General features: G+C 40.9%; 1 protein-coding gene across 2 annotated transcripts in view; it reads right to left on the bottom strand.

Moving 5' to 3' along the window:
• The window catches only part of grm5b (glutamate receptor, metabotropic 5b), a 551,580-nt gene that overhangs the window by 134,214 nt on the left and 400,066 nt on the right, over nt 1-17,300 (bottom strand). For both annotated transcript variants that reach the window (XM_060826597.1, XM_060826598.1), the window contains exons 4-5: nt 11,527-11,773; nt 2,468-2,636 (exon numbers count right to left, since the gene is read on the bottom strand). In XM_060826597.1, the coding sequence (XP_060682580.1) occupies nt 2,468-2,636; nt 11,527-11,773 (416 nt within the window). The remainder of the gene's footprint in view (nt 1-2,467; nt 2,637-11,526; nt 11,774-17,300) is intronic.

Raw genomic sequence — 17,300 nt, 5'->3', positions numbered from 1 at the left:
TCCAAATGTCATGGGAGCGTTAGATCCTATCTCATGACCATCAGTCGAATTGTCTGAATCACTAGGCTAGCAACATAATGACTATACTACTGTACTTGTATAATTAAAACTAATTATCTTCCAAATGATGGATGGTTAACAGGTTGAACATGGCCAATACTCTTTTGACAGCTATGCTCTGCGAAGAAGATTTACCCATGACCAACTACTTATTTCAGATTCTCATGTAGGAAAGCCTTAAGGCAGAGAGCTTCTTGCTGCATTGATCCTCTTGGTTCAGGGAGGCCAAAATCTACTGTCATGGCTCTACTGCTGGTCCAGAAGAGATCAACTGCTTAGACTTAGCGAGGAATAAATCCCTTTGTAGCTTTCGCAGAATACACAGCCTTCATACATATTCTTTGTCATCAATACCTCACGTCAGATTGTACACTCAAAGATAATTTTGTCCTTATTGCACACAATTATCCTATATAGTGTATTCTTTAAAGTTTTACTACATCCTAAAGCTTTGATTTTCATTTTTTCTTTCTTTACAATGCACAACACTTAACCAAGAGTTTCATTTTGTTCTTAGTAATTAATCGTTCTTGAATGATGTATACTTTTGAGGCTCTCAAATTCTTCTCAAAATGTATTAAAAAGTAACCTCTCTTTAATGAGTGTCTTTGTTAGAATGCTTATAGCTGCACTAGACAAGCTGATAAGGTTAGTATCTTGCATTAGCAGATTAATTTCTAAATCAATGTGACTTTTCTGTGTGAAAGAATGCCAAAGCTACTTTTAGTTTGGTTGATGTTTGATTGATACTGCTACAGTGCAGTATGCTATTGAATAAACACACAGAATACGAAAGAAACCTTTCTGACAAAAAGCAATTTATAATACAGATTCTTCTAAAAATATTATTTGAACAAACTGTTGAATTTAGTGTGATTTCATGAGGTGTGATATTACACCTTTGCCTGCAGTCAGCCCTAGAGAAATCTGTACTTCTGTGCTTGACCATTTTAAAAGAAAAAGTCAATACAGCTCAGGTTTAAAACATTGGCTGAATATCTAGCCTTGGACTAGATTTTACACTCCCTGCCGGGGAATTTTGTAGCAAAGGAATTTCAAAAACCTAACCACCTCCAAACTTTATGAAACTTGAGTGTTGGAGATGTTCATCTATGGCATCTTGAGAGCTTCAAGGGAGGAAACCCATACCAAGCAGGAAGCTTGGGAACTCAGTCTGTAGGGCTGTATGTTAAGCAAGTTAGGCAGAGGGAGGGAGAAACATCCTTTCCAATTTCCTCTGGCATTTGAAGTTTAGCCTACCCCAATCCTCACAAGATCACACCTCTACCCCACTCCACCGCCCCCATCTGCCATTACTCTGTTCACTCTAGCCTCAAACCTGTTCCTCATTCTCCTCACTGGGGTCTGCCAATTTAGTCCTGGTAAAATCCCCTTGGTCTCTCACTGCAGTGACGATCACCATTAGGGACTGCATTTTGTCCCTGCATTGGTCATTGCTCTTGCCTGGCCATTTGCAAGTCATATGATTGACTGGTATTATGAAAGATAATGCAAATTAAAGAGTTAAGGCAGAGGCCATACTGTATCTCACCCACTCTCCCCTCAGTCTGATATATATTATAGCCATTATGCAGAGTCAGCTCATGAACTGGATGCACATCCTGGGTCCACAGTGTCCTTGCTCTATTGTTTAATGATAGTTGCTGTTGGGGTTCCAAGTTGCAGCATTAAAATGCAGAAGCATACTATAAATATATCAGTGAGGTTCTATGAGGGTTCTTAAGAGTATAGCATACATTGGTTGCCAGTGTCAATGGATTATGGGATGCATGTGGTTGCTGTCAATGAAACATGTGCTGAAATCATGTCCTGAGTTGTTTGTGCCTGTTGTCCAACATGGAGGTCCTTTGGAGCAAGTGACAAGTAGGTAGTTGCCCTTATCTCCATGTTGAGAAATTTCTGCATGTAGTTTGCTTATGGTAATAAGACACGATGAGGCAGGATGTGCAGTTAATAAGGTCATTAAGCTCCAACACTAACTTTCTTCTCAACAAATAAGTCTTCACATATGTGAAAATAATTTTTCAGGGCCAGAGAAATTGTTCATGTAATGATCACTTACCACACATTAAATGCTATTTTCTCTCGAATGCACCACCCTAGGTTTCTCTGTGCAGAACTAATCCGCAAGTATCACAGGTTCATGGTGTTGCAGCTATTTCAATGTCAATTCTAATAACAAGAACCTAAACAGTGCAAGCGGGGGATGAACAGACTACCTCTGACAGTAATATTTATATTTCCACAAATAACTGCCCTGAGAAATTGCTTTTTGATTTAACTATAAAAATGTTAAGCGCTGAAGATGTTGCAATTACAATTATTACTATAAAATCTAGGTCATTATTTTATATGGTATAATTAAGAAAAGTTACAGTCTACTCACTTTTATTTCCCCTTTTTTACATGGGTCGCTGCAGACAGACCGGACAACAAGATTCTTACTGGACCAGATTTCATCATCATCCATTTTCAGCTCTCCATTGTCCCAGCTTCCAACATTAATATAGTCAAAATATTCTTTGCCCAGCTTTTTAAAATTCATTATTTCATACCTAAATGCAAAAACAGTTTGTCAAAATAATGCCTCAGAATGCTAAATAAATTGGCTTGTGTTACTGCATCTTGCTTTCACATTTATAATCAAGATGGGGAATTGACCTCTTTTTGCTTGCATTCAATTCTTATATGTATTTTCTTATAAATATTTAATTTGATTCTAACACGGCATCGCAGGCAAGACCAACATTTGTTGCTCATCCCCTATTGCCCTTGAACTGAGTTGCTCATTGGGGTATTTAAAAATGTGGTCAAGAATCAACCTAATTATGGTGGATTTTAAATCATCGGTAGAGATGGCAAATTTCCTTCCCCAAAGCATTTCATAATGATCATTAATAAAGCTAGCTTTCAATTCCAGATGTATTAATTGAATTTAAATCCAACCAGCAGCCATGATGGGATTCCAACTGGTGTCCCGCTGCATTACCCTGGGCTCAGAGTTGTTCATGCAGTGACACTGGCTTTATGCAACTGTCTCTCCTGAGTGGCTTTAGTGGTTGGTAGTACTAAAGCTAAATATTAGCTATACCCCAATTAATGGGAAATTAGTATTATAAGATAGTTCAACAAACATGGTCCTTGTATAGGAAAACTAAGATAATAGGATCTAGCAGAGGTCAATTGGGTGAGTCAGTTTGAAGGAAAAGGAACAACTAGCAAATAGAAGGCTTTTAAAAGTGTGATAGCAATAGTCCAGGGATAGTATGCCCCTGTTAGAATGAAGGGAAAAGCTGGCAGGTTTACAGATCCCTGGTTATCGAGGGATATTGAGGCTGATTGGGGAAAAGAAGAAGACATACTTTGGATTTAAGCTATTGGGGTCAAGCGAATCCCTTGATGACAATAAAGAGTGGAGGTGCCCACTTAAGAAGGAAATCAGAAGAGCAAAAAGATGATAAGAGACGGATCTGGCAGATAAGCTTAAAGACAATTGCAAGAGGTTCTATATCTATATTAAGTTTAAAAGGGTGGCTAGGTACAGAATAGGTCCCCTTGAAGATCAATATGGCTGTCTATGTTTGGAGCCACAGGAGATGAAGGAGATTTTTTAATGAATATTTCTCCTCAGTGTTTAAGAAGGAAATAAGGGAAACAAGTGGCAGTGTTTTGGACCACATATGTATTAACAGAGAGGAGGTGTTTACAGTCTAAAAGCTCGTTAAGGTGCATAAATCACCTGGGCCTGATCAACTCCATCCTCGAACATCGTGGCAGGCTAGGGAAGAAATTGCAAAGGCCCTTGCACAGATTTTTGCTTCATCTTTAGCCATTGGAGAAGTTCTGGAAGACTGGAGGGTGGCTAATATTGTTCCATTTTTTAAGAAAGGTAGCGAAGATAAGCCAGGGAACTATAGACCAGTGAGCCTGACGTCAGTGGTAGGCAATTTGATGGAGAAGATACTGAGGAGCAGGATCAACCAATATTTGAATTGTCAAGGTCTGGTTAGGGATAGTCAGCATGGATTCCTGATGAAAGCTTATGCCTGAAACATCGATTGTCCTGCTCCTCGGCTGCTGCCTGACCTGCTGTGCTTTTCCAGCACCACCTTCTTGGCACGGGAAGTTTTTTAGAAAGTTAAAAATCACACAACACCAGGTTATAGTCCAACAGGTTTAATTGGAAGCACACTAGCTTTCGGAGCGACGCTCCTTCATCAGGTGATAGTGAAAGGCTCGATCGTAACACAGAATTTATAGCAAAAATTTACAGTGTGATGTAACAAATTATACATTGAAAAATTGATTGTTCAGTCTCTCATCTGTTAGAATTCAGTGATAGTTTCACTTCTTTCATGTGTAAATCACAAAACCTTTTTTTAAAGTTGCATTCTTGGGTTAGCTGTTAACAATGGTGATAGCTAGACAATATGTTGAAGGTGAAAATGTGTTGCTGGTTAAAGCACAGCAGGTTAGGCAGCATCCAAGGAATAGGAAATTCGACATTTCGGGCATAAGCCCTTCATCAAAAATGAGGAGAGTGTGCCAAGCAGGCTAAAATAAAAGGTAGGGAGGAGGGACTTGGGGGAGGGGCGATGGAGATGTGATAGGTGGAAGGAGGTCAAGGTGAGGGTGATAGGCCAGAGTGGGGTGGGGGCGGAGAGGTCAGGAAGAAGATTGCAGGTTAGGAGGGCGGTGCTGAGTTGAGGGAACCGACTGAGATAAGGTGGGGGGAGGGGAACTGAGGAAACTGGAGAAATCTGAGTTCATTCCTTGTGGTTGGAGGGTTTCCAGGTGGAAGATGAGGCGCGCCTCCTCAGCCGTCGTGTTGTTATGTTCTGCCGGTGGAGGAGTCCAAGGACCTGCATGTCCTCGGTGGAGTGGGAGGGAGAGTTAAAGTGTTGAGCCACGGGGTGGTTGGGTTGGTTGGTCCGGGCGTCCCAGAGGTGTTCTCTGAAGCATTCCGCAAGTAAGCGGCCCGTCTCCCCAATATAGAGGAGGCCACATCGGGTGCAGCGGATGCAATAGATGATGTGTGTGGAGGTACAGGTGAACTTGTGGCGGATATGGAAGGATCCCTTGGGGCCTTGCAGGGAAGTGAGGGAGGAGGTGTGGGCGCAAGTTTTACATTTCCTGCGGTTGCAGAGGAAGGTGCCGGGAGTGGAGGTTGGGTTGGTGGAGCGTGTGGACCTGACGAGGGAGTCACGAAGGGAGTGGTCTTTGCGGAACGCTGATAGGGGAGGGGAGGGAAATATATCCCTGGTGGTGGGGTCCATTTGGAGGTGGCGGAAATGACGGCGGATGATACGTTGTATACGGAGGTTGGTTACTTCCCTCCAAGGCCCCAAGGGAAAACTACCACCCCACCAACCTCCGTATACAACCAGCAACACATTTTCAGCTGTGATCTCCAGCATCTGCAGACCTCATTTTTTACCCGAACATGTTGAAGGTGTTAGCCCCCTGTGTTCTCTGTCTATGACCTGATGTTTAGATTCATTCTAATCTAAAAAGTGAGATAACAGAGTTTTACATAAATTCATGCAGTTTTTGAGCTCAGAGTTCTACATGAATGTATGCAGTTTTTGAGCAAAGTGCAATGTAACTCTGCAAGTACAAATTCACCCCACAAAATATATGTGTGCATGTGGGTCTTTGTCTGTCTGTGTGTGTGTGTTTGTGTGTCTATCTGTCTGGGGTTGGGATTGTGAGTGTGTGTGTGAGTGTGAGTGTGTGTGTGTGTGCGCGCGTTTGTGTGTCTTAAGTCTGTGAGGGGGTGCATGTGTGAGTGTGGGAGTGTGAGTCTATAAGGGTGTGTATGGGTGTCTGTGTGCGCGTCTGTGTGTACCTGTGTCCGTGTATGTGAGAGTGTGTGTGTAGGAATATCTGTGTGGGTGTGTAGTGCGATGGTGATCACCTGTAATGTGACATGAACCTAAGGTCCTGGTTGAGGCCCTCCCAATGGGTACCGAATTTAACTATCAGCTTCTGCTTGGCCACTTTCCTTTGCTGCCTGTCCCGAAGTCCACCTTGGAGGATGGTCACCCGAAGGTCCGAGGCTGAATGTCCTGGACCACTGAAGTGTTCCCCAACTAGGAGGGAACCCTCCTGTCTGTTGATTATTGTGCGGTGCCCATTCATACGTTGTCGTAGCCTTTGCTCAGTTTCCCCAATGTACCATGCCTCCAGGCATCCTTGCCTGCAACGTATAAGATAAACAACGGTGGCTGAGTCACATGAGTACCTGCCATGTACAAGGTGGGAGGTGTTCCCATGCATAATAGTGGTATCTATGTCCACAATCTGAAACGTCTTGCAAGCTCCACCATGACAGGGTTGTATGGAGTTACGAACAATGATCTGTTTGAGGTTTGGCGGGTGTTTAAAGGCAAGTAGTGGAGGTGTGGGGAAGGTCTTAGTGAGGTGCTTATCCTCATTGATAATGTGTTGCAGGTCACGAAGAACATGGCGTAATCTTTCAGCCCCTGGGAAGTACTGAACAAAGAAAGGTACCCTGTCAGTTGCAGCATGTGTCTGTCTCCTGAGGAGGTCATTACGGTTCCTTGCTGTGGCACGTCGGAACTGGCAGTCGATGAGTTGAGCATCGTACCCCGTTCTTGTGAGGGCATCCTTGAGTACTTCCAGGTTTCCGTCACGTTCCTCCTCATCTGAGCAGATCCGGTGTATGCGTAGGGCTTGTCCATAGGGAATGGCTGTTTTAATATGTTTTGGGTGGAAGCTGGAGAAGTGTAGCATTGTGAGGTTGTCTGTGGGTTTGCGGTAGAGTGAGGTGCTGAGATGTCCATCCTTGATGGAGACGCACGTGTCCAAGAATGAGACAGACAGTCAAGAGTAGTCCATGGTGAGTTTGATGATGGGATGAAACTTGTTGATGTCACTGTGTAGTTTTATCAGTTACTCCTCACCATGGGTCCAGAGGAAGAAAATGTCATCAATGTTGGTTGGAGATCCTGCGTAGAAAAGAAATCTTGTTCGAACCTGGGCATAAAAATGTTGGCATATTGGAGTGCAAATTTGGTCCCCATGGCTGTTCAATGTGTCTGGATGAAGAATTGCTTGTCAAAGGTAAAGACGTTATGATCGAAGATAAAGCGGATGAGTTGTAGGATGGTGTTTGGAGATTGGCAGTTGTTGGTGTTGAATACTGAGGCTGTTGCCGCTATGACATCCTTGTGGGGGATGCTGGTGTAGAGTGCGGAAAAGTCCATTGTGACGAGGAATGTTCCCAGTTCGACTGGTCCGTGGGTGCTGAGTTTCTGTAAGAAATCCGTAGTGTCATGACAGAAGCTGGAGGTCCCCTGTACAATAGGCTTCAAGATGCCTTCCACATAGCCACAGAGATTCTCACATAGGGTCCCATTGCTCGACACAATGGGACGTCCCGGTGTGTTGGTTTTGTGTACGTCCCATCATGTTGGGATGGACACGATGGACTTCGGGACAGGCAGAAGAGGAAAGTGGCCAAGCAGAGGCTGATAGCTAAGTTTGGTACCCATAGGGAGGGCCTCAACCAGGACCTTGGGTTCATGTCATATTACATGTGATTACCGTTGCACTACACAAACACACACTCTCACATACACACGGACACATACACACAGACACCCACACACACCCTTATAGACACACACACACTTACAATCACACATGCACCCACACAGACTTAAGACACTCTGCACTCACTACACACACACACACACACACACACACACACTTTCTCACACTCACAACCCCCACCCCAGACAGATAGACACACACACAGACAAAGATCCACATGCACGCATATATTTTGTGGGGTGAATTTGTACTTGCAGAGTTATATTGCACTTTGCTCAAAAACTGCATACATTCATGTAGAACTCTGAGCTCAAAAACTGCATGAATTTATGTAAAACTCTGTTATCTCACTTTTTAGATTAGAATCAATCTAAACAACAGGTCATAGACAGAGAACACAGGGGCTAACACCTTCAACATATTATCTAGCTATCACCATTGTTAACAGCTAACCCGAGAATGCAACTTTAAAAAAAAAGTTTTGTGAGTTACACATGAAAGAAGTGAAACTATCACTGTATTCTAACAGATGAAAGACTTAACAATCAATTTTTCAATGTATAATTTGTTACATCACACTGTAAATTTTTGCTATAAATTCTGTGTTACGATCGAGCCCTCCACTATCAGCTGATGAAGGAGTGTCGCTCTAAAAGCTAGTGTGCTTCCAATTAAACCTGTTGGACTATAACCTGGTGTTGTGTGATTTTTAACTTTGTACACCCCAGTCCAACACCGGCATCTCCAAATCATCAAATCTTTTAGAGTTTTTCAAAGAGGTAAGCAAGAGGATAGACGTGGGTAGGGCAGTGGATGTTGTCAATGTGGACTTCAGTTAGGCCTTTAGTAAGGCAGGCTAGTCATGAAGGTTAGGTTGCATAGGATCCAGAGAGAGCTAGCTAATTGAATCCAAAATTGGTTCAATGGTGGGAAGCCATCGAGGGTGTTGGTTGAAGGTTGTATCTCAGACTGGAGGCTGTGACTAGTGGTGTGCTGGGACCTTTGTTATTTGTTACTTACATAAATGATCTGGATGTGAATTTGCAAGCATGATTAGAAAGTTTGTGGATGATACAAAATTAGAAATTTCGTTGTTGGTGAGGCAAGTTATCAAAAATTACTGGGGGAACTTGATCAGGTGGGAAAGTGGGCTAAGGATTGGCAAAAACAATTCAAACAGATAAGAGTGCGTTGTTGTCCTTTGGAAAGTCAAACCAAGGAAGGACTTATACAGCAAATGGCAACGTCCTGAGGAGTGTTGTGGAAGAAAGGGACCTAGGAGTACAAGTACATAATTCTTTGAAGGTGGTATCGTAGGTAGACAAGGTGGTGAAGAGGTATTTAGCATGTTGGTCATCCTGTTATAAGAAAAACATAGTTAAACTGAAAAGAGTGCAAAGAAGATTTACGAGGATATTTCCAGGGCTAGTACGACTGAGTTCTAGGGAGAGGTTGACCAGGATAGGACTTTATTCCTTGGAACATAGGAGAATGAGGAGTGACCTTATAGAGGTGTATAAAATCATGAGGGGTATGGATAGAATGAATGCATATAGTCTTTTTCCCATGGATGGGGAATTGAAAACCAGAGAGCATAGCTTTAAGGTGAGGGAAAAGATTTTGGAAGGACCTGAGGGGCAACTCTTCATGCAGAGAATGGTGCGTATTTGGAATGGGCTGCCAGAGAAAATGGTTGAGGCAGGTACAATAGCAACATTTAAAAAAAATTTGGAAAGGTACATGGGGGGTAAGAGTTTAGTGGGGTATGGACCAAATGCAAGCAATTGGAACTAGCTGGGTGGGCACCATGGTTTGCATGGATAAGTTTGGCCGGAAGGGTCTATTTCCATGCTGTATTATTCTATGACTGTATAACAACATTTAATAGATATTATAGATGAGTGGAAAATAGATGTTTTAGTATTTCAAAAGGCCAAATAAAACAACATAATTTTAACCAGCATCTTGCCAATTTAATTGTATTTAGATTTTTGTTTTTATTATTTTCATACTTCTAAACACGCACATCAGTTTTTGCCTTTGGATGAAAATATAGAAGGCGAAGGCATCATTAGTATGTTTGCATACAACACTAAAATTGGTGGAATAGTGGATAAAGAAGGTGGTTATCTAAGACTACAGTAAGATCTTGATCTAATGAGCTAATGGGCTGAGGAGTGGCAGTAGAATTTTAATTTAGATAAATATGAGGTGTTGTATTTTGGTAAGACAAAGCAGGGGAAGACTTATACAATTAATGGTAGAGTCCTGGAAAGTGTTATCAAACAGATAGACCTAGGGGTGCAAGTAAATAGTTCCATGAAAGTTGCATCACAGGTAAAAGAAAACATTTGTCATGCTTGCCTTCATTGGTCAGAGTACTGAGTATACGAATTGGGGTCTCATGTTGTGGCTGTCCAAGATATTGTGAGGCCATTTTTAGAATATAGTGTACAATTCTGGTTTCCCTGCTACAGGAAAGACATTATTAAATTGGAAAGGGTGCAGAAAAAAATTAAAAGGTTCTTGCTGGGAGTGGAGGGTTTGAGCTTTAGGGAGAGGTTGAATAGGCTGGGGCTTATTCCTTAGAATGTTGGAGGCTGAGTAGTGACCTTGTAGAGGTTTATAAAAATCATGAGGGACATAGATAAGGTGAATAGCCAAAGCTTTTTTCTAAGGTGGGGGAGTCCAAAACTAGAAGGCATAGGTTTAAGATAAGAGGGGAAAGATTTAACACAGACCTGAGGGGCAACTTTTTCTCTCAGATGGTGGTGCATGTATGGAATAAACTGCCAGAGGAAGTGGTAGAGGCGAGTTCAATTACAACGTTTAAAATGCATTTGGATGGATCCATGAATAGGAAGGGTTTAGAGGGATATGGGCCAAATAGGACTAGTTTAGGATATCTGGTCGGCACTGAAGAGTTGGACCGAAGGGTCTATTTCGGTGATGTATGCTCTATTGCTCTATGGTAAATGCATGGTACATTGGTAGTTGATGGAATCTAGGCAAACTGCATTTAACCCTAATATTTGGAAATAGGCTACTGCTATAACTCACACTTCATCAGCGCAAATTGGCTATAATGTGAGTGACGAACAGTGGACATTGTTTAGATAATACAAATTTTCTACTGAATAGATATAGCAATTTTCTATTCGCAATCTTCTCTAGCACGATTTTCTATAACGGTTTTCCATAGTGCGATTTTAGATATTGCAAAATTACAGAGGAACACAACTTCACATTATAGCCAAATGACCTGTAGGTCTAGGAAGGAAAAGGCATTAATGTAAGTAAAGAATGAAATTTAGAGAATTACTTTATTGCTCATGCTGATAATTTTTTTACATTTTTCATGATTTTTTTTAGCTTGTCTGCTACTTCTATAAACATGCTGGCAAATGGCCATGTCCAGTGAGTTTTTTTATAAATAATTAGTTTGATAATCACAATTATGAAACATTTAAGTGGAAGACAATGCTGTTAGGTGTTAAACTTTGAAAAGGCTAATGAAGAGTGCGGTAGCCACTACGCAATGTGATAATATCATAGACACATGGGTATGAGAACAACCATTGATTTCTCACTAATACTCTTAGTAATGATATTGATTATATCAATGTACCTTGTACCTAGTTACTATTATACAATTAACTACATCTTGTTTAAGACAAGAGCCTTTTCTTGTTAGACTTCTATGTGATTTTCCTCGACCACACTAGTCAAGTCAGGACCAGCAGATCCCAATATAAAATGAGGATGGTGGTAGCAAATCCATCTAGTGTATCTTTCACCAAGGTGACTATCTTGGGTATCAATCACACAACAATCGTTAATCAATTTTATAGATGGATTATTAAATACCTTCCTGGTGAATCACCATTTTCATCAAAAGAGATGATATCTCCAGATACTCCAGTAAAGTTGATTTTCATGAGGAAGTCCAACAGTATTCTCCCATCGATAGGTTTCATGGCTTCACATAGCCCATTAACTCCAGGACACAGGTTTTGTTGCATGTTGTGTAAAGCGTGGGCCATTGAATAAATTGCGTTTATCACAAATCCCATTTTGGTGTCTTGTACATATTGCTCATGTAACGATTCTGTTCCTATTAAAGAAAATGTAGGAAGACTCATACTACAACTCAAACAAGTGTGTCATTTAATCAAGAAACAGTGGACTGCCATTAACTTATTAAATAACAAAATGAAGGTAATAGCTAACAATAATAAGCAAGCTTACAGGGAATGAAACTTCAGCATATTATCACATTGCCATGGGTTCCAGGTCACATTCCCCATTGCTCATCATTTTTTCCATAGGGCTCTGTGCGTTATTTCTTCTTACACATTCTTATTATTTATTCCCTGGATACTTTGCTTCACTATCAATTAGTATTGCTGCTTCTATATCCATCTGTGTAGCATGCCATTCATTAAGACCTCTATTTTCTTTTACAGGTTTCAGAAACCTCTCCAAACATTTCTCTTTGGTAATCTGGAACTTCTACATTCATTATGTTTTTTAATGCTGCTGATCCACTGTTTTTTTTATCACATTGTGAAATACTTTGAGACACTTCTCTGTGTACAGAGCACTTTGGAATGTAATGTTTCTTTACTACCATTGCTGACACAAGAATCTAACAGAACATAGAACATAGAACAATACAGCACAGAACAGGCCCTTCGGCCCACGATGTTGTGTCGAACATTTGTCCTAGCTTAAGTACCTATCCATGTACGTATCCAATTGCCACTTAAAGGTCATCAATGATTCTGACTCTGCCCCTCCCACAGACAGTGCATTCCATGCCCCCATCACACTCTGGGTAAGGAACCTACCCCTGAACACTTAGGTAAAAATAGGACATGCTGCAAATGCAGAGTAATTCAATGAAAAGTATGCATAAAATGTAATGTTACTTGCATAACATTTTAACAATGAAGTTGATGCTAGATTTTTTAAAAAATCTGCTGTAAAATTATATCTTACCTGTTACAAAATATTGCTAATATGCATCTCTCAACTATTACTGTTCCTCATCCTGGCCATTCCCATTACAGCTTTAATCTTTGCTTCTTAAGTGACAGATTTGAACAGATGTGGTCGACAGTTAGTTTATCAATTAACTAGCAGATCAGATTGGATCATCCAATTTATTTATTTTATTGTAAGTTGCCTGCTAAAACTCCTCTTCCCTCTCCTCTACATTGACCTTGAACAACAAATATGTAGTCGAGAGTGCGGTGCTGGAAAAGCACAACAGGTCAGGCAACATCTGAGGAGCAGGAGAATCGACGTTTCAGGCAAAAACTCTTCATCAGGAAAGAGTACATGTAGTTCATTACCGAACTAAGACAACTTAGTTGGTTTCTACTCTCTCTTTGCCCAACCCAGTGGCAATCCTTTAGCATTCTTCTTGCTTGACTCTTGAGCTTTAACCTTTCTCTAGTGACTTAACTACTTCACCACATGAGTCTCTGAGCTTATCTTGTCCTCAAGATAAATCTGTGGACCCTATTACCATTTAAACCACTGATCACCAGATATCTTTTCCCTGCTTCCCATGTTAGAAACATTGTTCATGGTACCATTTTCTCAAATACTATGTGTTTCTTCTTAAAATCTGTCCTCATCTCCCCTTCCTTCAAATATTGATACCTGTGTCCTTGCTAACAACTGTCTCACTTCCAAACTCACTTTCCTCCCTCAAATCAGTAAATATGTTGACATCTCAGTGATGTAATTGAAAAAGCAGTATTTTCATATGTACATTGATGACAACTAACTGTACTTCACCATCACCACTCTTCATCCCTCCGCTATCTTTAAGTCGTCAGATGGTTTGCTCAACGTCCTATAATGGATGAGCAGAATCTTTCTACAACCAAGTATTTCAAAGCCCAGTTTGTAGTCATATCCACTATAAACTCTGTTCCTTAGCCACCAACGTCATTCATCATTCTGTGCTTAAAATAGGTTGTTCACAACCTGGCGCCTTTTTGACCCCAAGGTGATTATAGAATATTGCCAGCTCTTTCTGCCACAGCTCACCTGCTGCTGAAATTTTCATCCTCCTCACTCTGCCACCTCTACATTTGACTAGTGCAACTCATTCTTGACTGGCTTCCTGTGCTACCCATCTAAATAATAGGAACAATTGATATAACGATATAATAAGTATGGATATTTGTGAAAGAATTTTATAGTTGTAGTAGGGAAAAATCAGGAACATGTGTGTCATGCATTTTACTTACAGTTGCTCATGAATTTTACAGTTAAAAACATTTAACTAGATCAAAACTAATTTTTCCATTCACTTCTAAATTTCATCCTTTGAAACATTTCTGCAAATCCTTCAAAACAAACTGCCAGAGCATGATGGCAGCTTGTGAAATCTAAGATCTGCCATATGCTACACACCCCAGACATTGCTGCTCAACATGAGTTCCAAACTTGCATCAGTGTATTGCTTTCTCGTTATTCATCGCTTAACTATATTTCACATCATAGGTTTTGCACATCCACATTCCCAATTCACCTTGCTGATGTTTTCATACTTTGCCTTTCAATGTAGAGTAAGTACATTTTTTTTTCTCTCTGTGCTGCTGACAATTGCTTTGAAATAGAATGCATTCATTTACAAAACAATTCAAATGGAAGAGATCTCAGCTACGTTTCTTGAAATGAATAGCAAGTGCAATGTTTCTATCAGTTCTATCTCATTTTAACAATGATCCTGTTCAAAGCATTTTGAAGTAATCCAGAAGATATGTCCATTATCTTGAATGGTAATAAAAGAATGATAAACAAAATTGTAAAATGTAGGCATCTCAATTATTTGAAGGGTTTCTTTTGAACAGTGTAATTGTAAATGCCCCACAATTTTTTGTCCACTCTACATAAACTATTATATTTTCCTTGGCTATTGCCAAAATGTCAAAATAGGGACTACCTGTTTACAAAGTAAAGCTTTTTATTCCAAATTAAAAATAATTGCCTTTGGCTAACTTGAAGTGGGCTCATTGACAGTTGATAGTTAGCTAGTCTCGCTCAAGAGCCAGAGACAGTATTGTGTTTTCCTTTGATCTTGCTATGTTTACCTCAAAATTGGACAGGGAAACATACAATCTGGTTTGTAGGAGACATGAGACCTGCTTATGAGAGAACTTAGAAGTAACATACATAAAGAAATAAGTAATTATTATCTCAATCATTTTTCAGAGATTCCAATCTTACGTAACTTCTAATCGTGCATACAGCAGTTGTTTTTGAACTGATATTTATTTGTTTAAAATTTGTTGCAAACGTTTCGTCCCCTGGCTAGGCGACATCATCAGTGCTCTGGAGCCTCCTGCGAAGCGCTTCTTTGATGTTTTCTATGAAAGTAACCACCCCAACACACACAAACGAAGCTGCATCAGGACACTATTCAAAAGAGCCACAACACACTGCAGTACACCAGAACTGCAAAAAGAGGAAGAGGAACACCTATACAAGGTATTCGCCAAAAACGGATACCCGCGCAACTTTATCAACAGATGCCTAAGAGAAAGACCACGGAACGAGGACATACCACAACCTAAAGGACTAGCCACACTACCATACATCAGGAGCGTTTCAGAACTGACAGCCAGACTACTGCGACCCTTAGGACTCATAACGGCACACAAACCAACAGCCACGCTCAGACAACAACTCACTAGAACAAAGGACCCGATACCCAACATGAGCAAAACTAACGTAGTTTACAAAATACCATGCAAGGACTGCACAAAACACTATATAGGACAAACAGGAAGACAGCTAACAATCCGCATACATGAACACCAACTAGCCATGAAACAACACGACCAGCTAACCCTCGTAGCCACACACGCAGACAACAAGCAACATGAATTCGACTGGGAAAACACTACTATCATAGGTCAAGCCAGACGGAGAACAGCCAGGGAATTCCTAGAGGCATGGCATTCATCCACAAACTCCATCAACAAACACATCGACCTGGACCCAATATACCAACCACTACAGCGGACAGCTGAAACTGACACCCGGAAGCGGCAAGGACAGACCACTATAAATACTGGAAGAAACATCAAAGAAGCGCTTCGCAGGAGGTTCCAGAGCACTGATGATGTCGCCTAGCCAGGGGACGAAACGTTTGCAACAAAAACTTCCAGCTCGGCGAACAGAACCACAACAACGAGCACCCGAGCTACAAATCTTCGCACAAACCTTGAATTTGTTTAAAATGTTTATACCATTGTTAGGTGCTTTGCATTGTGGGCGTGATATTGGCTCTGCAAGTGAAGTGTGTTGCACCAATGATGTTGCATCTCCTTGGATAAATTCAGTGGGGAGAGACACAAAATCAAACAGGGAGATAATCCACCATGAGTATTTCTGGGACTTAATGTCAGAAACAATGAGGAACTCAGGACTTAATTCACTGGCCCTTCCTTCACCAATATGTTTTAAAGGAAAGGAGATTGTAAAATGCAATGGGTGACCTCCCTACCATGTTTGGACTGCTCCCAAACTTTCTCCCAAGTTACAGGAGGATGGGGAAACATTGGATTGGCAGGTTAATCTTGGGCTTGTGGGGGACATAACTGGCCAGCGAGTAGCCACCTCACTCTGCTGCAAAAGGCATGAGGTTTTCAGCAATGAGGAGAGACTGGATGGGTTGGGATTTCTTTTTTCCTTAGAGAAGAGAAGGCTGAGGGGGGAACCTGACTGAAGTGTGTAAAATTATGAAAGGCATATAGGTTGATGACAGAAACTTTTTCCTCTTTGTAGTGGGGTCAAAATTAGGGAACAGATTTAAGGGAAGAAGCAAATGGCTTGGAGGGGATTTCAGGAAAAATGCTTTTCATTTAGACGGTGAGAGAATTTGGAATCCATTGTCTGAAAAGGTGAGAACCCTCAGAACATTTAAAAATATTTAGATGAACACTTGAAATAATGTTGATTGTAAAGCTATGGGACAAGTTCCTAAAATAGGAGTCAAATAGATAAATGCTTGATGACTGGCATGGACCCAATGAGGTTACAAGTCTCTTTCTGTGCTGTAAAATTCTATGACTTTATGACTATCCAATCTTTCCTCATTCCAGCAATTTTCAAACTCTGACAAAATTACTGTAAATCTTATGTGTACTTCCTCAAGGGCAATTTTGACCTTCCTGGAATGTGGTGCCAGAAGTTTATACAAAACTCCAGCTGGGGCCAAACCAGGGTCTGATTTAATTCTAGACTTATGTCCTGTTCTTGTATTCTATTGTTATACCTCGCCCAATGAAGGAAACCATCCTAGTTGCACTCTACCATCTTATCTATCATCCTGCTGCCTTAGGGAATTGGTTATAGACCCCAACGTCTCACATTCCCTCTACCTCTCTCAATAGCCTCCCATTTATTGCAAATTAGTTTAGTTTGTTCAACCCCCTTAATATATCTCTTCACATTTCTGCAATTGAATTTCATTTGCCACTTTTCTACCCATTCAGGCAAACTATTGATCTCTTTATACAGTCAACAACCATTCTCTTCCCTCACAACTATTCAGCCAATCTTTTATGTTATCTGCAAATTTCTAAATCGTGCCTCCCATCGTTAAGTCTGAATCA

This window comes from Hemiscyllium ocellatum, chromosome 6 (genome assembly GCF_020745735.1).
Source record: "Hemiscyllium ocellatum isolate sHemOce1 chromosome 6, sHemOce1.pat.X.cur, whole genome shotgun sequence".
Classification (NCBI taxonomy): Eukaryota; Metazoa; Chordata; class Chondrichthyes; order Orectolobiformes; family Hemiscylliidae; genus Hemiscyllium; species Hemiscyllium ocellatum.
This window is presented reverse-complemented; position numbering and strand designations above follow the sequence as displayed.